Below are 25577 nucleotides of genomic sequence, written 5' to 3' on the forward strand. Positions count from 1 at the left end.
AAGAATGTCACACAGAGGAACCAACAATTAAATTACAGTGTGTGTTTTACAGAACAAGGTGACTTCACAGGAGACAAAGGAAAGCTGATAAAAATGAATTATAGGGAGATTAAAAGACCATAAAACCTCGAGGTTTTTGAAGCTTGTATCTTTAAATCTTGGGGCAGAGATGAGGCTGGGGAGAAGAGGTTTGGTGTGGCTAGGAAGGTAAGATTGCCTTTGAGATGTGTAAGAAAGATCACAAGGGAAGAATAAGCTCTCAAGTCATAATGCTATTGATTTCTGGTTAGCAAATCTAGTTGCTTTCAGTTGATTTTTAGAACTTATTTACTCAAATTATAAACTAGTACGTATTCATAGCCAGAAGTATGGCACAGTGGTTAAGATCCGGAGTCAGCCTGCCTGTTCTCAAATCCTTTACAATTGTGGGATTTGGAGAAAGTTAGTTCACCTCTTTAAGCCTTTTGTATATAACAGGGATATGGATTTACTTCATATGCTTCGTTTGAGGATAAAATGAGATAAAGCATGGAAAGTGCTTAGAACCATGGCTGCCAAATAGTAAGCACCCTGCAATTATTAGTTATTGGAGAAAATTTGGAAAAGACAGCAAAGATAATAAATAAGAAAAAATATCACCTATCACCAGAAAGCAATTACCATTAATATTTTGATGTATTTTCTTTTGAAATCCATATCTTTTTATTTTATTTATTTATTTATTTATTTTGCGGTACACGGGCCTCTCACTGCTGTGGCCTCTCTCGCTGCAAAGCACAGGCTCCGGACGTGCAGGCTCATTGGCCATGGCTCACGGGCCCAGCCGCTCCACGGCATGTGGGATCTTCCTGGACCAGGGCACGAACCCATGTCCCCTGCATCGACAGGCGGACTCTCAACCACTGTGCCACCAGAGAAGCCCTGAAATACATGTCTTTTTAAAAGGATATTGGTAACTCATACAAACTCAGAGAAGACTGGCATCTCTATTACTTAGGAGAATTTCTTTAGGGAGAAAATGGAAAATGAGATTGGCTAATTCAAATGAAAACAATTTGTGTATTATAGCAGGTGGGGTTTTAAGAGAAGGCTATAAATTCAGAAGATTCATTGGGAATGAAAAATAGTTTTTATAAGCTCATAGAAAAGCTGGATTTGGCTGTCTACCATATTGCAGAATGTGAAGAGTTTGATAATATCCAGTGTGGGTTGAGTGTGGGGAAAAGATGTCTTTAAACACTGCTTTTGAGAGTGCAAATTGATATAGCCCTTTGGGAGGACTCTTTGGCAATGTCTAATTACATTTTTGAACGTACATACTCTTAAGATCCAGCAATATCATGCTTGAATCTCTTCAAAATAGGGCATGCCCAAGAATATTCATAAAGATTAGAAACAATCTAAATGTCTATCAAAAAGTGAGTAGAAATGATAAGTAATGAATTTCCATGTTATGTAATACTGTGCAGAAATTAGACATAGCAAGGTATATCTACATATAATGACCTCATAAGAATACTATAACATATTAAGGGACAAAGGCCAACTGCAGAATAGTACATATGATAACATTTATGTTGGAAATAAAAACAAAATTATAAATTTCTATGAGTAGATGATGTGAAATTGATTAGAAAACAACAACAACAACTGAAAAGTGTTTGCCTGAAAACAAACTGATAGTCCTTGCCCTCAAGTCAGGGAGGGGTGGAAGTAGGGAATAGGAACTCAGAGAGGGCTTCCCTTTGTCTGTGTTGTATTACTTACAAGGAGAAGGCAGTCAAGTATTTCTTCTTGGTATCATTATTAATAAATTGAAAATATTAAAAAGTTAAACAAACGTCAGTGTAAATTTACAGGATTTTTAAGGGGGGAAATGGCACTTTTGATTGTTAGGACTTATTTTCAGAGAAAAGTCTAATGTTGTAAAAAGCATTATAAAACATATTCAGCACAATTTGGCAAGTTTATTGATGAATAAATAGAAAAGCACCCAAATGTAAGATTAATTTTTTTCAGTTCTTTTTCAGACATTCTACTCTGTCTTCATTAAGAAGTTTGTTTATTTATTTAAAAATTTTTTAAAGGGTCAGAATTCCTGGCTTTCTTAAATTTTTTGCAGGCAGAAGATTTTCAAGATTTTAATAACAGTTATTTGGAGGTTGAGCATGTGGTGAGCTCTTCCTTGAGAAGTAGTAAAAGGGACACGTGGATACTTTCCAGCTGGGCTGTTGCCTTGCTCATCTGGTTTGTCGATTTCTTTCAGGAATTTCTAGGAATCCACTAGGATACACTTATATATTGCCAAATGATTATCACTATAGCATTAGCTAACACCTGTATCATGTCACATAATTACCATTTCTTTTTTGTGGTGAGGAATTTGAGATCTACTCTCTTAGCAATTTTCAAGTATACAGTATGGTATTATTAACTGTAATCACTATGGTATAAACTAGATCCCCAGAACTTGATCATCTTACAACTGAAAGTTTTGTACTCTTTGACCAACATCTCCATTTTCCTCTACCCCACAGCCCCTGGTAACCACCATTCCAGTCTCTGTTTCAATGAGTTGGACTTTTTTAGATGCACATACGATTGCTATCATACAGTATTTGTCTTTTCTTCGTCTGACTTATTTCACTTAGCATAATGTCCTCAAGTTTCATCCATGTTGTGGCAAATGGCAGGATATCCCTTGTTCTCATGGCTGAATAATATTCCATTGTGTGTGTGTACACACACACACCCCATCTTCTTTATCCATTCATCGGTTGATGGACACTTAGATTGTTTCCATATCTTGGCTATTTTGAATAATACTGTAAAGAACATGGGAGCAGATCTTCTTGAGATCCTGATTTCATTTCTTTTGGATATATATTCAGAGGTAGGATTGCTGGACCATATGGTAGTCCTATTTTTTAATTTTTGAGGAAACGTAGACCAGTGGTTTTATTTTTGTATTTTATTTTATTTATATTTTATGCAGCAGGTTCTTATTAGTTATCTATTTTATACATATTAGTGTATATATATCACCACCACCACCACCCGCACTTTCCCCCCTCGGTGACCATACGTTTTTTCTCTACATCTGTGTCTCTATTTCTGCCCTGCAAATCGGTTCATCTGTACCATTTATCTAGGTTCCACATATATGAGTTAATATACGATATTTGTTTTTCTCTTTCTGACTTAACTTCACTCTGTATGATAGTCTCTAGGTCCATCCACGTCTCTACAAATGACCCAATTTCGTTCCTTTTTATGGCTGAGTAATATTCCATTGTATATATGTACCAAATCTTCTTTATCCATTTGTCTGTCAGTGGGCATTTAGGTTGCTTCCATGACCTGGCTATTGTAAATAGTGCTGCAGTGAACATTGGAGTGCATGTGTCTTTTTGAATTATGGCTTTCTCTGGGTATATGCCCAGTAGTGGGATTGCTGGCTCCTATGGTAATTCTATTTTTAGTTCTTTAAGGAACCTCCATACTGTTCTCCTAGTGGCTGTATCAATTTACATTCCCAGAAACAGTGCAAGAGGGTTCTCTTTTCTCTACACCCTCTCCAGCATTTGTTGTTTGTAGATTTTCTGAGGATGCCCATTCTAACTGGTGTGAGGTGATACCTCATTATAGTTTTGATTTGCATTTCTCGAATAATTAGTGATGTTGAGCAGCTTTTCATGTGCTTCTTGGCCATCTGTATGTCTTCTTTGGAGGAATGTCTATTTAGGTCTTCTGCCCGTTTTTGGATTAGGTTGTTTTTTTTTAAATATTGAGCTGCATGAGCTGTTTATATATTTTGGAGATTAATCCTTTGTCCATTGATTCGTTTGCAAATATTTTCTCTCATTCTGAGGGTAGTCTTTTCATCTTGTTTGTAGTTTCCTTTGCTGTGCAAAAGCTTTTTCAGTTTCATTAGGTCCCATTTGTTTATTTTTGTTTTTATTTCCATTACTCTAGGAGGTGGGTCAAAAAAAGATCTTGCTGTGATTTATGTCAAAGAGTGTTCTTCCTAGGTTTTCCTCTAAGAGTTTTACAGTGTCTCGTCTTACATTTAGGTCTTTAATCCATTTTGAGTTTATTTTTGTGTATGGTGTTAGCGAGTGTTCTAATTTCATTCTTTTACATGTAGCTGTCCAGTTTTCCCAGCACCACTTATTGAAGAGACTGTCTTTTCTCCATTTTATATCCTTGCGTTCTTTGTTATAGATTAGTTGACCACAGGTGCTTGGGTTTCTCTCTGGGCTTTCTTTCCTGTTCCATTGATCTATCTTTCTGTTTTTGTGTCAGTACCATATTGTCTTGATTGCTGTAGTTTTGTAGTATAGTGTGAAGTCAGGGAGTCTGATCCCTCCAGCTGTTTTTTTCCCTCAAGATTGCTTTGGCTGTTTGGGGTCTTTTGTGTCTCCATACAAATTTTAAGATTTTTTGTTCTAGTTCTGTAAAAAAATGCCATTGGTAATTTGATAGGGGTTGCACTGAATCTGTAGATTGCTCTGGGTAGTAGAGTTATTTTCACAATATTGATTCTTCCAATCCAAGAACATAGACCAGTGGTTCTTGAAGTGTGCTCCCCAAAAGAACATCTACACCACCTCGAACTGTATGAGAAATGTAAATTCTCAGTTCCCCCTCAAAGCTGACTTAGATGCACACTGAAGTATGAAAACTATTGTCATAGATAGTAAACCCTTTGAATGTAGGAGCCATTGCATTGCCTGGACCCTTGCTTAGGCCTTAGGATATGATAGGTGCTACATTTATTCAGTGAATGAGCAAGTTTGGGACGTGTGGGTATAGCAGGAGAGGTATTTGTAAGCTACAGAGGTCAATGTGGTGAACAACCAACCATAGGGGTACTGAAGAGCACCTCCTCATTGGGAGGTAAACTAAAAGCAGGGCAATAAGCTCTCTGTTTTCATCAAATGTATAGTCTACCTGGGAGGGAAAAAATAAATATATGTGGAATATTCAGAGGCCAATAAAGGTACTGATTTTCTTGTTTCTGATGTTAAGTTTAGAAAAATAGGAGTTTTTGATCAGCTGAATCTGAATCATTCATTCTTTGGCCTATTTACTGAATTATAGATTTGTAGACTATTATATTATTGCTTCTAGGAAGCCAATAAAGGTTAAATAAAATTAACATATTTTAAAACACCAATTTGATTACCATTATCCTGCTTCAAGCTTTTTGGAACAATATGCCCATTTTAACAGTGATTTTGAGCATTAGAATTTAAAACTACAAACTTCCCTCTAATTACTTATTTGTTCATTTTTTCACAAGTATATTTGAGTATTTATCATGTGTCAGGCAAATAATAATTTTCCAAATGTGAATAATAGTCCTCAAAGTGCTGAATTTAAAAAATGTGAATGCTATGTAATAAAATCCTTCTTTGCCTCAAGTGAAATTGCTCACTTATACAGTCAGTCCCATTATGTAGTGAAGATTTGGTGGTTATTTAATAAATTTAAATCATAAGGTCAAGTGGGATAGCTGATGCTGCAGAGTTGGTTTCTTGGATCAAAGGATCTGATTTTGCTATCCACAAAGATCAAATAAATGGAGAACTACCAGATATCTACTTCATTTTGTGTTGGGTAGACACAGCCAGAGATGGGCAAGAAAGCTGAGTTTTAAAAGGCAGGATTATTTCAAAGACAGGAATAGTACTGGAGAAATGAATGCAGTGTCATGTGGAAAAGTATTGATTATACAAGGCCAGAAGGAACTGGGGAGACCAACTATCTGAGATTCTGAGATGGTTAGGGGGCCTGCTGTGAAGTGGCATGGAGGACACCTGCCAAATGGTTAGACTTTGGGAAAAAGTCCTCCATCACTCCATTATAAAATGTCTGTAGTATGCTGCTGAAACCTGTAGATTCAGTATTAGACAAGGTGAGTAGATTAAAGTGAATCTTCTGTGATCTCAGCTTTGACACTTTTTAATTGTCATCTAGTTAGTGTTTCGGAATTCTGGCCTTGGATTTTACTAGGGATGGAAAATCCAGGACTATTTTTAGGAGGAGAGATGGGACAGAAATCCCAGATTATTCAGAATTCCAGACTGTGATCTCCTTCAGTGTAGGGTTTATGTCCAGCTCACCTCTGCATCCAGGGGCCTGGCCTGAACGCAGCTTGGTGAGAGTCACTAAATTTGTTGGACTCCTGCATCTTTTGTTTCATTATTGCTCTTCAGATAAAGGCCCTTCCTGAGAGAGCTCTCCACAGAGCTGGAAAGACCAAGATAATCTGAGAAAAGGCACTTGTTTCTACAGAGATATTTTCATCTTGAAAAATCAGAGCAGAAATAAATGAAATAGAAATGAAAAAAGAATAGCAAAGATCAGTAAAACTAAAAACTGGTTCTTTGAGAAGATAAACAAAATTGATAAACCTTTAGCCAGACTCATCAAGAAAAAGAGGGAGAGGACTCAAATCAATAAAATTAGAAATGAAAAAGAAGTTACAACTGACACTGCAGAAATACAAAGGATCATGAGACTACTACAAGCAACTATATGCCAATAAAATGGACAACCTGGAAGAAATGGACACATTCTTAGAAAAGCACAACCTTCCAAGACTGAACCAGGAAAAAATAGAAAACACGAACAGACCAATCACAAGTAATGAAATTGAAACTGTGATTAAAAATCTTCCAACAAACAAAAGTCCAGGACCAGATGGCTTCACAGGCAAATTCTATCAAACATTTACAGAAGACCTAACACCTATCCTTCTCAAACTCCTCCAAAATATTGCAGAGGGAGGAACACTCCTAAACTCATTCTACGAGGCCACCATCACCCTGATACCAAAACCAGACAAAGATATCACAAAAAAAGAAAATTACAGGCCAATATCACTGATGAATAGAGATGCAAAAATTCTCAACAAAATACCAGCAAACAGAATCCAGCAGCACATTAAAAGGATCATACACCATGATCAAGTGGGACTTATCCCAGGGATGCAAAGATTGTTCAATATACGGAAATCAATCAATGTGATACACCATATTAACAAATTGAAGAAAAAAATCATCTTTAAAATTTAATAACATACCCCTGATCATTGGAGCAATAGGTTTTAAAGACTTTTAAAGACTTTTAAAGAGTTTTTTGTTTGTTTTTTAAAAAATAAATATAGCTTATTGCAAGGTGCACACTGATTTATTTAATATCAAAGTCATAAGATATATATTTTTTTAATTTTAAGAAAAATTGCGGAAAATCAGATTATATTATATAAGCTCCACTCCCCTCACCCTCTTCAAATACCCTGATGCCAACTTGGAGTGTGGTGTCGGGAGGAGAAGGGCTGAAAGACTGGAAATTGTTTTGAATCATCCAAGAAGGCACTAAGATATCCAAAGAAAATATCAAACAAATCTCTCTCTTTCTCTTTCTTTTTTTCTTTCTCTTTGTCTCTCTTTCACACACACACACACACACCATGCACAATCTTTAAATGATAGGATGGGGGAACCTGGCCTGTGCTCCTTGGATGGGCTTGAGTCAGTTATGTAGGAAGTTTGTCTTCACCTTTTTCAGCTCTAACTCCCCATCTTTTTCTCTACCCTTCTCCCTATCAGAAAGACCAGACTATTGAGGCATGAGGCTGTAGAAGGGGCGTAAATGTCCCACAATAGACTATACTGTGCCGTCTTAGTATAGGTAGCTTAAAAGAATTGCCTGTTCTTTCTCTTATCCTTCTTCTGCATATCCGTTTTCAAGACTCAGCTCATATGTCACCTCTCCTAGAAACCTTTACTCCCTTAGGCAGAATTTCCCCTCTGGGCACATTGTATTATAATGATGTGTCTTCATGTCTATCTTCACGACTCTATATGAGTCTGTAAAAACATCACTTTTTGATTTACTGTTTCATCTCCAGTGACAAGTAAGTGTCTGACCTATAGAAAGTGTTCAATATGTTCAATGACTAAATTACTCATACCTTGAAGTATCTGCGTTGGGAACTGTGACTCTTCAAGCTTTGACTCTGAAAGGGGCATTCCAACCACAGGATGAAAGATCCATGGCATGTTAAGATCTTGCCATTATTCCTGGAACATGTCTTGAGCCCAACAGCTGAATGGAGATCAGTCTAGTTTAAAGAGCTCCAAAAGCTTTGAACAACTGCTCCAAAAGAGACTACTAAAAGTGACTCTAACATACTGAGTGCAGAGGAAACATTGCTTCTGGCTACTGCCCCATTATCTTGGGATAGTTGAGTGAGTAAGAAATCTAATGACATATTTATTTACACAGTGCTTTATAATTTATGAGCCTGTTCTCTAGGTGATTTCACTTGATACTCATAAAAACTGTGAAGTAGGTATAGATTTTTATTCCCATTTTAGAGATGTAAAAACTTAAGATCAGAGGTGGTAAATGACTTGCCTAGGTCACAGAGACCAGTGCTTTCTTCATTCCTCTTAAGCTCTGAAGAGATGCCATCTTGTTACCTCTCTGAGCAGAGCCACCATATTTCGCCTATGGTAAATAATAAGAGCTAACAGTGATCAAGTTGTTATTTTGTGCCGGACGCTGGGTTAAGCACTATGCACTGATTTACTTAAAACTTATTAAATGCATTATTACTATCCCCATTTCATAGACGTGGAAACCAAGGCATAGAGATGTTAATCAATTCCATGGTCACATATCTGCTAAGTAGCAATGCTGGATTGAGAATTCAGGCAGTCTGACTTCAGAGAATACATGCTTAACCACTAATACATTGTTTTGCATTAATACAGGTTCTGAAATTAGACCATCAAGCCTAAATTAATGGCTGCTACTCTTGTTAACGGTAGCCTTGGCCAAGAAACATGGCCTCTCCAAGCCTCAGTTTTCTGATTTATAAAATGAGATTAAAAGTAAAGCTAGGAATAAAAGAATGAAATATGCCACAGTGTCTGGTACATAGTACATGCTCCACAAATGTTAGTTGTTATTTTGGTAGAAGATATTCTGTTATCCATCCCTAGATGACTTGATGGTAGGCAGTCATAGGAAGTCATTGCTAGAACTTTGAGAGTTTGATTAATGAAATCAGAACATAACAGATGAGAACAGAGCCATGTAATTCACTTCAAAAGAGACAATGACTCCCAGACTACCAAAATCTGATCATAGTTTAACCAATAGGATGCCAGAATATGAGGATGGAAGAGCAAAGCTCAGCAAGGAAAGACCAAAAATAAAAAGAGAAAGGTTTTGAGATGCAACATTTGTGTGTATGCATCCAATACTGTCCACAGGAGAGGATGGCCTGACCTTGCCTGGCTATGATCCTGTCTGGGTGCTTGAAGGGTATATCAATTCAAGATTAAATATGACTGCATAAAATAGGAATAGGACTCCCATGGATTAACCTGGTGGAGGATTTATTTTTCTCTCATATTAAGTTTGGTGATAGATCATCTGGGGCTGCTACCACCAGAGACCCTGGCTCCTTCCATATTTCTGCTCTGCCATTCTCCACTGTCATCCTCATGGTAACATGGCTGCTCTTCCTCTGTCCTCTCATCTGTATTCAGGTAGGAAGAAGAAGGCAGAAGGCATAAGAAAGAAGGAATGGCATCTACATTTGGGAAGGAAAATTCTTCCAAAAATTCCAAGCAGACTTTTGCTTATATATCATTGACCAAAACTGTGTCACTAGGAGCTATTAAGAAGGAAAAAAAAACATGGCAAATAGACATCGAGTAAGCAGTTTTGTCCCCCTAGATCTACTCTCCAATCTTCTCTGTCCCTTCAGCCCTGCAAGCTGACCTATATGGATTATATCAAGTTCCTGGAATTTTGGCTTCCAGTTTGGTTTGGCCAGTGGGAGCCCAGGCAGGAGGCTGGAGGGAATGAAGAGAGGGGGGTCAGGGTATATTTATTTCCTCAGTTGCCTTCTTAAGAAATTACCCAGAGGTATCTGTGTCCTTGACCAAAGATCACAGCTCGTCTAAAATGGCCCTCTATACAAACTTATTTTCTGGGTCCCAGTGGTCATTCCCTCCTCCGTGTCTTTAGGCTTATTGTGTTGTAACAGCCCCAGGATCATGCACTTTCCCTACATCATGTCCACACGTTTGTAAACGCTTTTATTAAACCCTCTTTAAATCATCCTAATTTGCACGTGTGCCGTTAGCTTCCTGATGGAAACTGACAGAATAATCATCAGTGTCTGCCTCCTCGGGGCATATTACTATGGTCGGAAGGAGTGCATTAAAGCCTTATGATGAATGCCATCATTTATTTAGCCAATATTTATTGAGCATCAGTGTACCAAGACACAATGCTAGATAAAAATCCAATTCCTTGCCCTCAAGTAGCTCACAGTTATTTAAACCTTTACATCACTCAACTCACTCCTCTTGCTTAGTCTCCAAGCTTGTCAAGTCGATAGTAAATTGCAGTTTGGCTTTCTGTGTAGCATTCCCACAGGGATAAAATTCACTTTTTATGCTATTTCAAGATCCAATTGACTATTAATGATATTCTTTGTGAAAATGAAGATGTATAGAATAGTGCCAGATAGCATGGATTTTGGAGTCAGGCAGATTAACATTCAAAACTCACCCGATGTATAACTTTGGACAAGTTATATAACCTCCGTGGCCCTGAGTCATTTTTCTTATACATGGGGCTAAATTGCATTTATGTCCTCTGACTGCTGTAAAGACAGAAGGAGATCATTTCCACAAAGCTCTTAGCTCAGCGTCTGGTTCACTAAAGAAATGGCAGCTATTCTAGTTTATACATTACTTTCTTGTGAGTATGTTTAGTACAGGCTGCTTTTAAATGAATGGTCATCTCTTGAGAGAATGACTGTTGAGTTTCTTACATGCAAAATTTAGGAACAGTCCCTGGTCTGTGGTGACTTCACCCAGAAAATATTACCAAGGAAGGCTCTCTCTGGGCAGCTTGCAAGTTAGTCTCAGTCCTTTACTTGAGGATACGATCCACATTGACAAGAAAGTCCCAACCCTTGGGAGTCCGGGCTCTGGACCAGTCAGGCACTCTGGTTCCAGCGGGTGAGAAGTAGAGTATCCAGGGTGAGGACAGGTTGGCAGGACCAGCAGAAGGTCTAGGGCCAGACAGGCTACAGGCAGGGGGCTATTTGAGTTCAGGTGAGGCAGGAAATGAAGAACGTAGATGAACTCTATCCAGGGCGTGGGAACTCAAAGGTTTAGGAAAAGTGCAGCCGGGCAGGAGACACCAACGTGGAATCCTGACGACCTGCTCTCTGCAATCTTTTATGTTTTCTGTGCTGGCATAGGCAGGCATGTTTAAATAAGTGTGATTTTAGCCAGAGGAACAGAGAAGGTATGGTTAGAGTCTGATCAAAGCAGGGAGAGAAGGTTTGGGAATTCCAGAATTTCTTCCACTAAGACCTTGATTGGTTAAGACTCTGTTTTGAAAGAATCTAGAAAGAGTTTCTTCCTGTTTGGCTATTGAATTCATGTAATAAAAAAGCTGGAAATAATTCTAAGAGTCTCTCAGCATTAGGAATCCCCAGAATAAACAGCATTATGCTACTACTCTCTTATGTGGTTCTGATTATACATTGTTTTTAACTTAATGATACCTTATGATTCCATAGCACATTACAGTTTTCAAAATGTTTTTACTTGGATGATCTAATTTAATCCTCATAGTAATAATGTGAGGTGGTTATTATTATCTATTATTATCACTCTGTTGTAGATTCAGCTCAGCTCAATTCCATGGAACATTTATTGAGCACCTACTTTGTGCCTGGCACTCTGCTAGGTGTTGGGGTATAACGTCCTTCACACATAAGTGAAGACTTTCAGAGATTGCTATAGCAGAGGAGTCAGCACCATCACTTGTGTTTGGCAGAACTAAAAAGGCAAGCAGAGGAGTGGGAAAGTTTTACAGTGAAAACAGAGGAAGGTTTCAGCTATGCGCTGATTGGAGGCTGCTGTCATGGGGAACTGGAGATGAGCTATCTACATGCAGGGCAACCTGTGTTATCAATTGGTGGAGCATAATTGACTTTTTCTAGTTGGTCCTAAGTTGGAAGTGGGGCCGAAACTTAGGGAAGCTGACAGTTAATGATCAACTTCTTACTCTTGTGGGCGGATTGCTACAGAGGTTGTGGTTTAATGTTTTTGGACTGGTTGCTACGGAACTTGTCGATCAGTATACTGTTGCTATCAGTGGTCTGTTTGTATATTCAGTCTCTCAACAGTATGGGTGACAAACACATAACAACATGAGAGTATGAATTTTGGAGTCAGACAGATGAACATTCAAATGAACTCCATAGATGTGTAACCTGGCGCAAATTACGTCATCTCTGTGGACCTGAGTAGCCTTACCTGAGGCTACTCATCTTCCTGAGGGGATGAAGAAACAGGGGCAGCCAGATCTTTAACCAACTCTCCTGGAGTCATGAAAAGTGGAATGAAGAACTGGAGTTTAACCTGGGTTTTCCAACTCCGTTCAGTGCTCTTCCTGGTTACGACTTTTAGAGTTTATCATTCACTTTGGGAAGAGGTAAGCACAGATCTTTCTTTTAGTACAGTAGCAGTGCACTTCTGAGCATGAGTAAACATTTCCCCTTGAATCTTTTATCTGTGTAGCTGTAGATGGTGATCAGTGAACACCTTCTTTATTTGCACTAAAAATTTGACAAGAGAAGACTGGTACAATAGCAAAGATGCTGTAGAGCCCAGAATCAGGTCTCCAGTTTACCAGTTCTTGGCTTCCTTTTGGGGGCTCTGTGACTGTTTTCTGTTCTCCTGGGGATTATCACCATTATATGCTAACCTCCCAGACAGATTCTCATTTCCTTTTTGTTTTTAATGTCTGTTTCACCTCATACTCCATACCCCTGCTCCCTCAGCCATCCTTGGAAAGGTTGACAACTGTGCTGACCGCTCTTCCAATATTATGGCTTCACACTTTCTATTGTCATTCTTTTTTTCAATGTGCAAAATTTACTAGGCAATGACTAGGTTTCAGGGACTGTTCTAGGTGTGGGGAATACAGAGGGGAAAAGACAGTAAAAGTTCCTGCCCTTGTAGTGCTAACACTCTAGTGGGGAAGCAGACAAGACACAGATGAGTAAACAAATAAGTATGTCAGATAGTGATAAGTGCTAAAGCCGGTCAAAGGAGGTAGAGTATGATGTGTGTGCATATAGTCGCTGCAGCTGCTTTTTAGGTAAGGTGGTCAAAGAAGGTCTCTCCAAGGAGGTGACCTTTAAGCCGAAGCTGAAATGGAGAGAGGGTGTGAACTAAGGAAGTCCTAGAGGGATATCATTCCAGGTAGCAAGAGTAGCAAGTGCCATATCCTAGAGGCACTGGTGTATCTGAGGGATAGCAGGAAGTCCTGTCAGGCTAGACTGGGGTTAGTGAAGGAACTTGCGCAGCTATAGCGTACTAACTACATTTTTAACTTGCGGAATAAATGTCAGTAAAGGCAGAAGGAAAATATTTGTTTGCTACTTCCATTGGTTAAAGGAAACATATACAACATGCCCATTTTCTTTTTTAGTATCAAGTCTGTATGTGGCTCTCCAGCCCATTGCTATCCCTTTCTGTCAGGGATATCATGATGTGTTTTTGCCTTAACAAGCTTTGAGGAGAGTCATCTTTTATTTTTGTTTTATTGTGTTGTGTTTTTCCATCTAATCCTTGGCCTTGCCTTGAACTTGCGTAATGCTCATGTACAATATATTCAATAGAGAAAGAGTGAGGGGCACAGGGAGGAATATGACATGAGTGTGGGACGTGCAATAGACACTATTGGTTTGCCTGCCCACCACTACTTCTTCCTTCTCCTTCTAATAGCACTATCCTCCCCTTTCACCTGAGAAATGCTCTTTACTCCACATCAACTATGGAGTTTGAATAAGAGCTGCCATCTTTTTATGGAAGTTCCCCCCCTCTCCCCTCGCACCCACCTTCAATTTCACAATGCTGCATTGACTTTTCAGCACAGTTGATGATCTCAGGATGGACAGTTGACTTAAGCTGAGCAAAAGGAGAGTTTTCATCGATATTTTTGGGCTAGAGCTTGAGAACAGGATTTATATCCTCTTGGATGGCAAAAACCTACAGATGAGTGGGTGAGGGGGTGCTGAGATCTTCTGGTAGCTATGTTCTTTGACTTGTGGTGGTTCCTGGTCAGAGAGAATGAAGCAGACACATCAACACAATAGCAAAGATAAGTGGGTGTGGTGGCATTTTATCTCCGGTCCCATTCCAGGTTCTCTGTGTCCTGGCTGAGTGCTTATTCTTCCCTTAGTTATCTGAAACTTCAAATGCACTTCTCTTTTAAATTTAAGAAGGTTTGAGTTGCTACTTTCAATGGAGAGAATTGTAAGAAATGCAAAATACATTTAAAAATATACCATTATGTTTTACATTCAAAATTGTGGTTATAAGTGATCCTGTTAAGTACTTGATACAATTCTTACAGTCAACTAGAGCAGTGCTTCTCAAACTTTAAAGGGCACACAACTCACTAGGGAATCTTGTGAAAATGTGGATTCTGATTTGGTAGGTCAGTGTGTGTTCAGGGAGTCTGCATTTCCAGTGAGCTCCCAGGGGATGCTGCAGGTTTGAAGACCACAGTTTGAGAAGCATGGGACTAGACAGCATATGTAAAGCCTCTAGCCCACTGGGTTGGTGGTCATAGATGTCAGCTGTTAAATACATACCTATTGAGCTGAGTGAAAACTTTCAGATCCACATTGTTCTATTGAGGTTGGATAAATTAAATGATGCTGAAAATTGGGAAAGCAGTTTAATACAAGGCATTATGAGGTTTACTCACCAGAAAAACACACTCCTATTTTTTTTAGGATTTGAAAATGTGAATAACACATTTAAAAAATCCTTTGACAGACTGAGACCCAGTCTTTTAGAGAGATTGCATGGTGGAGTGGAAAGAATGATTCTTCCTGAAGCCACACAGCCTGGGGCTGGAAATATGTTTTGTTCATTTCCAGCTTTGTGTACCAAAAAAGTCTTAGTTCTTTCATTCATGTGTAGTAGGTAATTTTATGGTCAAGTGTGTAAATATAAAATTTTCTGTTTCTCTAATAACTGAACAAGTGTATCTTTTTGGCCTCTCTGTTCCCCTTAGAGCGGAAAACTCAATCTTACCAAATCTTAGTAAACTCAAACACATTTCCCTTAGTCCCTTCGGATAAACTTTACTCAGTTCAAGATTTCTCCACCTCATTTATTTTCCTTTTCTCTTCAGGGATGTCTCAGTTCTGGAGGGCTCATGTGTGGTCCAGGTATTGGTGGGAGGCAGCCTTTACTTCTCATCCTTGGTCTTTCTCATTTCTGTATTGGAATCTGAAGCTCCTGTATTTATACGTTTGTTCCTTGTCAGTCTCTTTCTAGGTCTTATCTGCTGCTAAATCTTCTATAGCCCCCTGTCTCCAGGTCCTTGCAGACCATTTTGCATCCTTCTTGTCCATTGGACCACCTCCGTAGGTCAACTGACCAATTCTCAGGCACTTCTGAATCCCTCTTGGGGTCATGGGAAACATAGAAACTCTCAAGTTTCTCAGGGATGCATCTTATCCATCTTTAATGCAATTATTCAACAAATACCAAGCGTCTCCTATGTAACAAGCACAGTTCTGGACACTGGCACCAATATTCTTTACCCTAACATAGTGCTTAGCTTACAATAGATGTTTAATAAAAGTTTATTGAACAAATGGATATGTCTTAAAATGAAAAACTGTAGAAATGGAAATACTTGGATAGATACATGTTTCTCAAAATAACAACCAGTCATTCATGAAAATAAGTAGAAATGTTCCAGACTATTTTATTTAATACAGTCTAATCTCTCCAAGGGTGGAGTGAAATTGTCCTTTGGTATCATAACAGGGCACTGAGATGCACCTTTAGACTACATTTGATGTTCTAAAGATGTGAGACTACAGCCAGAATGTTCCATAGTACTCAATTGTGGTATCATTGATTGACCTAATTGGATTCTTGATTTACTTAAACCTTGACTTGTTTTTTAAAGTGTCACTAATTCCATTACTTGGTTATTCAAGAATGTGATAGTTCCTTACTACAGCTCATTTCCTGCCCCATCTCCCCTACCTGGGCTGTTCAGTTTCTGTGTGTGCATTTTGTGATTTAACAGCATTACTGATGGTCAGTAAATATGGAACATGTCTAATTGTGTTGGTTTGATGTTTCTGTCCTACAGTGTTTTGGGGTCTTGGAGGCTTCTGCGTGCGGGGAGGATTGGAGCTACTTAAATTTTCTTTTCCTAAACATAGCCTTTCAACTCTACTTTGGCTTGATAGTAGGTCCGTGATTTTAGAGTATGTGATGATTTAGGAAGAGGGCTTCATTTGGAAGGGATTTAGAGATTGTCTCTGCTCAGCAAACACCTAAACCTCCATGGGGTTTTATCAGCTTTCCCTGGGCCTTCGCTGGAGGTGGGCAGAAGGATTCGTTAGGTAGCCATTACCTCCAATCAAGTCTTATTCCTTCTAAGTTTCTCCCCTCCACTAGCTTTTTGTAATTTAATGTTGTTTTATTGAGAGGAAAAAAGGTTTACACAATGTAATTTATTCTTTTCTTTTCTGAGGTTGATGTTATCAACTTTCTTTTCCTAAGTTTTCTAAGCCAGTAGCTTTTTAAAGTTCAAACCGCATTTGCTTTCTTTGAAGTCTAGCTTAGATAACTTTAGCTTTCAAAACTATTTTCTAAGCTCTGAATTAAAAAAAAACACCAAAACAACAATCCATTCAGAGACTCATTTGCCTTCCTGGCTCATATTTATATTTCCTCTCCCTGCAAAATGATGAAATCCCTCATTCAAAAGCTGGTGGATCACAGGGCAACAGGAGTACTGAGGGAAAGAGAAACCTCATTTGCTCTCCCAGAATTTTATCCCTTCATCTGTAAGAGGGGGAAAGGCTCATGAGATAGCCAGACATGGAACAGGAATGACTTTCTTCAACAGGAACACTGGTATCTCTTGGGCTCCCAGAGATGTACCACACAGCATGGAGAGCAAAAGAATAAAGGCAGCAGATAGACACATAGGTGGACTACCAATTTTACTTGTATTGTTTTTGGTGCTTTTCTGCCATTTGGTGTTTGCAGGGAATGCCTTCCAGAAACGCTGGGTTTAAGGAATTGTTCTAAACTGCTTGGTTGTGTATTAAGACTTAATTCTCCCCTTTCTCTGGAATGAAATCTTCAATCTTTATCAAATGGCTAGAGCCCAATGTGTCTGGAGAGGGAGCTGGCCGTGCTACAAGAATTCATGTTTCCATCCTCCTAAGTCCCATCTGTGCCCTGGATGTCACCTGGAGAGACTGTTTTTGGAAGGGTAGATCAGGGACAGGCCAAGGACAAAACGTGGATGAGTCAGTCAGGAGCCTTTGCTAAGGGGGCAAGGCTTCTTCCTTGCCTTCTTGCATTGTTTCCTATAGTGGGGGTTGTTTATTTTAACGTCCCTTTCCTGTGCTCTTAAAGGCTGCTTTCTGACATTGTGAAAGCTTCCTGAGACCTTTAGAAATTCTGCATGTTTACCTATCTCTGAGCCCTTTTGAGGTAGAATACTGAGATATTTGCTTCTCTCCCCAGGATTAAATTTATAATTTGAAGGTTATTTCTAATGAACCAAGGCTGAGAAGAAACAGAAAAAAATTTTTTCATGGAGTTCCCCTCCCCCACTCAACATAAACACACACACACACACACACACACACACACACACACACACACACACACGCTTCAAATGGGAAAAGTGTTCGAAATAGAGGCAGACTAATTATCCAGGTTGGAATAGGGCCAGGATATTGGTCATCGGATTCTCTCTCTTCCCCAGTTTCTTTTCCTCTCCCTTCTGTCATCTTTCCTCAACCATCAGGTGGGTGGGTGGGTTGCTGGCTGGCTGTTGGTTGGCAAACAGAAATAGTTTAGGAGCAAGTGTTCTTGGGGTATGTTCACTGAAGGATGAACCAGAGCAACAAAGAGTGATTTTTCTCTCCACATTCAGCCAATTTACATACAAGGAGAGCAGGTGGGGAGATGTAATTCGTAAAAGACTGTAGACACAGAGATTTAAATCTGAGGATGTGATAGATTTTCCACAGTGAAGAAATAAGAGTGTGATGGGAAGTGTTTTACCCAAAGAGCAGTAAGTAAGGGATGTACATATCCATCACAGCAGACAATAAGTTACTCCATTCTGAGGGGTGCACGAATGAATGTGGGTGCCTTGAAAGAGAATGGATTTCAATGTGAATTGGACGAGAGGGTAATTAAAAGCCATGAGACTGAAGACACCAGAAGTCGAGCAACTTAAATGGGCCAGATATGTTTAAGAACTAGCCTTTTCCTGGTTTGTGATGTGTCCTTAAGTTAGCAACATCGCATTGTTTGTACAAGGAAACTGTGCTCGCAGATTAATTCAGTCATCAAAGATACACCCAAAGAGTGCTACAATTCGTAATCTGGATTTCAAAGGTGCAGACTGTCTATATTCAGACAGTTTAAGAGGATTTATTCAATAAGTAGAGATTTGTCTTGCAACAAGCCTGTCTGGGCCACCTATGGAAGAAAGCAAGCTAAACTCCACAGACTTGCCTTTGAAACACTGTAGCAACTTCTTTTGGGCTACACGATCCTTTTGCTCTGACCAGGCTGGTCTCCTCACCACCAAACGCACCTGTCTGCCTGATTCCGGGCAGGGTATCTTGGCTGATGCTCTTTCCTTCACCTAAAAAGCTTTTTTCTTCTCCTTGGTCCGTCTGGGTACATAATTTTTCTTTGAGTCTCTCCCCCTTTGGATGCAAATCCTACAAAACACCTTCATTCTGTGATGACAGAACCTCCTGCTTGGGAGGGAGGAATCTCAAATATTATCTACTGGAATCAGTATTCATTGCACAGTGTGGTGGGAAGGACACAGCCTTTAGAGCATGAGCTCCACTTGGTAACAGTTGCTATACACTTTAGGACCTGCATTAAGTAATCATATTTATTTCTCATAGAAATACACTAGGAGAAAAGTGAAGCACAGGAAGATTAAATAACTTGTCAGGGCTGTACACTGAGTAATTAGTTGATTTGGAATTATAACCAAAATCTCTGTGACTCCCATGCCCAGTGCATACTGCTACTACGATCTCCCTGGCGTGGGCAAGTTATTTGCATTTCCGCTGCCTTCCATCTATCGTTTGTGGGTAAAGATGAGAGATTATGTACATTCAACACCTAGTACAATGCCTGACAATATTAAATGTTTCCTACATGGTAATTAGGTTATTATTAATAATCAGGTGATTGTTGTACCCCTTGCTATTTAGAGTTCGGTCTGTGGATCAGAGCATCAACTCTATGTGGGAGCTTGTTAGAAATGCAGAATCTTGGACTTCAGACCTCCTGAATCAGAATGTGCATTTTAATAAGAGCCCCAGGTGATCTGTATACAATTTAAAGTTTGAGAAACACTCCACTACCCTCACACTTGCATACCCACAGAGGATGAAACCTGTTACCTTTTTTCTTTTTCTTTACTCTTTATTTAGAAATATTTCCACACTTCCAAAAATATAACAAAGAACTTGTTCCTTTTAGTGGAGAATGGTATTTAGAAATTAAGATCCATGTGCCAGGTGTGCTCAAAACCACAGGATTCCTTCCGGCTTTCCCACTTTTCATATTTGTAACTCCTTTTTCTGTTGATGAAGAACCTGGGATATCCATTATCCCCAATATGTTTGTGTATTTGCCTGTTCCCTTTGTATGTAACCAAAACCAGTTTCCTGCTCTGCCCATCTTCCCATTTGACAGTCTTCCTGGTATGGGTCCTGACCCCCACCAGCTTACCACTAGTCCTGGTGGCTTATTTGTTATTCCCTGAGGCAGCTCCTTCTAGCCCAGAATAGCTCCTACCAAGAGAAGTTTCTTTCTTATATTGAACTAGAGTCATATTCTTGTAGCTTCCTCTCCTCTCTTTTCCTCCTTGGGAATATGAAGTGTAAGTGTGCTCAGATATAGTGTGATGTGGTTGGAAAGGGCATGGCCTGGAGTATGAGACATTGTTCTACACTTGCTTCCTGTGAGAACTGTTCACATTATGTGACCTCTCCTTGCCTCAGTTTTTTCATTTGCAAAACTGGGGACAACATACCTATTTACAGGTAATTGAGGACCAAATGAGACAAGAATATAAATGGCTTAGCATTAATATGGCTGGTCCATATTAAAGGCAAAATGACATGAGCTCCTTCCTCCATTCATTCCCTCCGTCTCTCTATTCCTCCCTCCTTTCCTTTCTTTCTTACTTCTTTCCTTTAATAAAACATTTGCTAAGTCCCTAAGCTGTGTTGCACCGTAGTAAACAAAATAGACATGGTTTCTTCTCCCACAGAGCTTACAGGATAGAGGTAAATAGGTATATTTAAAAAATTACCTAGATATGCAATTAGAGGTTGTAACAAGTATACGCTCTAGGTACTGGGATACAGAAGTAAACTAGATAGAGAAGGGCCCCACTTTTATGGAGGTTATATTCTAGGGGACAAGAGAAAAAATAAACAAGAAACAAGTAAGTAAACGCATAAGATAATATCAGATAATGGTGAGTACTGTGAAGAAGCACAAGCAGAATGATGTAATTATGATGGGACAAGGGGAGCCTCTTTGGACTGCATGGTCATGGAAGGCTTCTCTGAGGAGGTGGCCTTGGGTTGAGCCCCAAGAAGCAAGGAGTCAGCTACATGAAGATATGAGGAAGAATGTCCTAGGAAAATGGAGTGGCTGGACAGAATGAATTTGTGTGTTTGAGGAGCAGAAGAAAGGCCCATGTGACTGGAGCTCAGTGAGTGAGGGGTGGGTGGTGTGAGATGGGGCTAGAAAGGGAGGTCCAGTGGGTCACACAGAGCCTTGGAGGCCACAGTGGGCTGTTCTGTACCATATCACTATAGATAAGAAGTTCACTCTTTTGAGGGCCCTATCTGTAAAAGGGGGACACTAATATTCTCCAGGCTGACTTCATGAGGTTTGTTGTGAATATAAATCAAGGAGAAATATAAGAATTTTATAAAGCTCGATGTGATTATTGTTGTCTAGTAGGCATTCTGTGGAACTTTTGGTGAATGGAGAAACAAAAGAATAAGATAGCAAAGATGCAAAAGACAGCCGACTATGCTGTCTGTCTTTGTCATTCCTAAAAGGAAGGATCAAGAGGCACTTGGAAAAGGGCTGCAAATTTGAGATCACAATAGAAAAAGCTTTTTTAGTGGAGACATGATGAATTTTTAGAAGGTATTTTCAGGGAGGCAGGTAGATAGCATTTAAATGGCCTGACAAAGACACTTGCTTTAAAATACACAAGTAAAAAGGTTAACAATTTGAATCTATCTTGACATTTCCTATTGTCAGCCCCGGGGCTATGTTCTTCCTTGCTTAGGATCATCATTTTCACATACACTTGAGATTGTTATTTCCTGGGCTGGACCACCCACCATGGAGTGGCGGCTCGGCATGCATGTAAATAGGAGTAGTTATTGGGCAGCATCCACATCGCCTTTGCGTTTCTCTCCTTTACCTTTCACCTCCTCATCCCATGTTTTTGTAACCTGGTCAGCGCGTGGATCATGGTGGTCTCATCCCATATTATTGTGGTCTGGTGGTCATGTGGACCACTGTGGTTTTGGACTGAAGCCCATTCGTACATTTGCCATAAAAACACTTGCCAAATTGAATAGATCCTGTGTTTGATAGACAACTGTATTGCTCTCCAAGGGGCTTGGAAACCAGCATATCCAGTGATCTTGATGAGTTGGATGGTTTTAGGGAAAACCAGGAAGAAGGCAAGGGATGTCTTTTATGATTTTGTCCCCTGCACCCCCCCCCCCTTTTCTTTAAACCAGTGCAATGCTGGATATTTTCCTTCCTCCTGATACTCTCTCCATTCTCTTTTCCCCTGTTCTCCACCTTGGGAGACTGACTTACATGGGCTACATCAGTAAGGCTGCTTTTGGCTTCTAGTTGGGCTGACTAATTGGCCCCTGGCAGGAGATGAGAGGGCAAGAGGGGAGTGAGGTTGGGATATTTTACCTTCCATGTAAGACCTCTTTAGACTGAGTGTGCCCAGGGTGGAAGGTTACTGACTCTCATGAGGGAATTAACCCTGGGGCTAAACTTATATGACTTCTTCCTTCTGAAGATTCTGGTGGTCATACCCTTCCCTGGTCTCTTTGGGCATAGGAGTGCTAATAGCTCAGTTGCCATGATGAGCTCCAGTTTACTGGATTATGCCTTACGGTTACCACACAGCCACACTTTGTAAACAGCTGCTTTGTTAGTTAAACCTTTTTTAAATCATCCTATTGTGAATGTTCTGTCTGTGTGAGATCCTGACTAGTACAGGTACTATAGGTGTTGGCTGACAAACCCTGTAAGCATGGCCTGTGCTTAGAGGCAACACAGTATAGTAGAAAGAGCTTTGAGTTCAACTGGACAGTGTTTGAGTTCAGTTTTGTTACTTCCACATTTGTAACTATGGGCAAAGTTTATAATGTCTCAAAGTTTATAATGTTTATAATTGAGGTCCTCAGTTATAAAAATAAGAAAATAATATCTTTTTTTAGAATTTTTTTTTTTTTTTTTGCGGTATGCGGGCCTCTCACTGCTGTGGCCTCTCCCGTTGTGGAGCACAGGCTCCGGACGCGCAGCCCCAGCGGCCACGGCTCACGGGCCCAGCCACTCCATGGCATGTGGGACCCTCCCGGACCGGGGCACAAACCCGCGTCCCCTGCATCGGCAGGCGGACTCTCAACCACTGTGCCACCAGGGAAGCCCTAGAGTTGTTTTGATGCTTGTGTAAAATGTGTGCTCATAGTAGAGCCTCAATCCCTATTTTCACAAATATTCTTTCATGTAAGAAAAAAAGCCAAATGAGATTAGGAGAGGGACAGGCAAGCTGGTAAAAAGTTGAGTTAGGCCAAGCCCTGAAACTTTCTTCATCCAGTCCCAGCATTTGTTTCTGTCCCAGTAGACCCCTCTGCAGAAAGGGGAACTGAGAGAGGGTGTATTTCTCCCCAAGTCAGTGACACTCTGGTTCTCACTGGAGAAGTCCTTCTCAAACAGCTGAGCAGAGCAGGGCTCAGCCAGCCCCACTAACGTCACCCAGATAGGGAGAGCCCGAGGCTCGCAGTGCTTAGCAAAGGGTGGCAGTGATGATAGGGTGACTGGCTCAGCAAATGGCGACAATGGCAGGAGAATGATTGCGTCCAAATATGTCTCCTAGACTAGGAATCGTGTTGAATTTTCATCCAGCCGCCTCTCAGATGCCACTCTCGCTGTTCTTTGCCAAGCTGTCCCTTACCCTGCTGTCATTTTTTGCTCCACAGAAGATATACTCTCCATGGTAATCAAGAGTCTGCTTTTTAAGAGCAGGGTCAAGGGGAACTTGGAGTAGGGAGGGGCCATGACAGGTCCCTCCCATATTAATCTCTATCTGCAAATCCATTCCAAATCAACACACAATTTAAGAAAAAACTGAAATCTTATACAAATTCAAGACACATTTTCTGGCACCACTTGAGTGTGCTCCCTCTAAGTGCTTCCCCCAGGGAAATTCTGGACCCCTCACTGCTGCTCTCCACTCTTCCTCAACGCTACCCTGAGGCCCGCCCTCTGACACCAGTGCCCACCCAGTGCATCCCCTGGGCTCCCTAATTTAAACGCAATCACACATTTAACTAGCTTAGTCCTGAGTGTCTGACACAGAGCTTACATTTCATTTCTCTCTTTCCTGCAAGCTTCCAGAAAGCTGTACACAACCGGATTCATGTTGGGAGCTTTAGGGGTCATCTATCTGTTTTCTCCTTTCCTCTTTACTGGCTAAGGTGACTTCTCCTCACTCAAAATGATTTGCAGACCCTCCAAAAATAGCTGTTTTATACTTTTCCACCTCCCCAGCAAACACATTTTTGTCCTGCATAATGATTAGTATTCACATGCATGGGCACACATTGATTCATCACTTACATTTAATAAAGGTATTTCAAGCACCTAATATATCAGGTTCTGTTTTAGACACTGGGAGCTATAGCAGTCAATGAAGCAGATAGGGCCTTACCCTTTAAGAGCTTCTATTCCCAGATATTATCTCTCCCCCGGATCCCCAGGTAGCAGCAAAGCAAAGCAAAGCAAAAAAAAAAAAAAAACCCAAAATAAAAACACAGAGAAGTATCAGCCTTTTTTTGCTGATGGGGAAGGGAACCCAATAATTGCAAGTGATGGCTGGAGTGTAAAGATTAAATGCTCAGATCCTGGAGCAAGACTACCTGGGTTCATATCCAGGATCCATCACTTACTAGCTGTGTGACCTTAGGCAAATTATAATACTTAACCCTTCTGTGCTTCTGTTTTCGAATCTGCAAAATGGAGGTATCTACAGCACCTATAAGGAGTTGTGAGGATTTATGGTGCCAGCATGTAGAAGCCGTCCATAAAGCTTGTAACTGAAGCCCAGTAACAAAGATTCCATGGCTAATGGCCAATACTACCTTCCAAGCATAGTTGTAAACACCTTATACGTACTGAAGCTCTCACAACAACCTTATAGATCAGGACTAGTATTACTATGCTTATTTTAATGAAGAAATGAAAACACAGAAAGGTGAGATTACTTGCCCAAGATCACACAGCTAACATGTGCCCAAGTTGCGCCTTGAACTTGGGCCATGTGGGTCCAGGGTCTCCTCTCCTCTTCATTACACTATGCAGTTAAGATGCTGGGCATTAGCTCAGTTAAGACAGGCTTTGGATTATTTGTACCTTTTCATTTTTCAATCAGGAAACTCCAGAAGGCAAATTAGTGAGCATGGCCTTAGCATTTTCGATTGTGACCTCCCTAAGACCTTTCCCCTTTCCTTCCAGAGCAGACATATTGGGACCCCTACTGAGGGTTTCAAAGGCTCTGGGATCCATGTTAGGTGAAGAAAGAAAATTGGACTGACTCAAATGAACATGCACAGCACATGCATCTTATTGGTTTTTCTATCTTATGTTTCCCTCTGGGATAATTTAAAATCTTTATGCTGGTATCTCTTCATCATTAGTGTGAATTTGTGAGGTCTGAGATATGTAGGTCTGTCCCTCTCTCCTCCCCTGGAGAGAGGGACAGAACTACATATGGGCAAAATCACTTTCATCTTATATTGTGGGGACATTCTCCTTATTTCTGCCACATTCACAGGCCTTCAGTAATCTTGTTGCCCTTCAATGGGCCTTTGCATTTCCTGTTACCTCCAAAAGTATCTGTCCTTGGAGGTAAAGTGACATAGCTGAGTGCGTTATACATGAAAGTGAGGATGCTCCATTGGCTTAGGTTACAGCTTTATGGCATTTTTCATATTATCTATTCACTTAATATAGTCTAATTTGTGTACTTTCTGACTGCCGCCGTGGATTCTGCAAATATCTTTATTGGGCTGTTCTTAATGCCTAGATCTACTTCCTGTGAGGTGGCAATTAATTTAGATTTATCAGTATATGGGAGCA

At 40.2% G+C, this 25577-nt stretch overlaps 1 protein-coding gene across 16 annotated transcripts in view; it reads left to right on the forward strand.

The window, feature by feature from the left end:
• LOC307185908 (uncharacterized protein) overlaps positions 1–25577 on the forward strand; it is a 390038-nt gene that overhangs the window by 145062 nt on the left and 219399 nt on the right. Inside the window, exon 3 of one of the 16 annotated variants that reach the window (XM_079920470.1) lies at positions 12231–12274. The exons of the other annotated variants lie outside the window; for them this stretch is intronic. Coding sequence (XP_079776596.1) covers positions 12231–12261 — 31 coding nt within the window. The 3' untranslated portion in view covers positions 12262–12274. Of the gene's footprint in view, positions 1–12230; positions 12275–25577 lie in introns of those variants that run through there. 16 annotated transcript variants of the gene reach the window in all.

The sequence above is a fragment of the Stenella coeruleoalba genome, assembly GCF_951394435.1.
Source record: "Stenella coeruleoalba genome assembly, chromosome: 4".
Classification (NCBI taxonomy): Eukaryota; Metazoa; Chordata; class Mammalia; order Artiodactyla; family Delphinidae; genus Stenella; species Stenella coeruleoalba.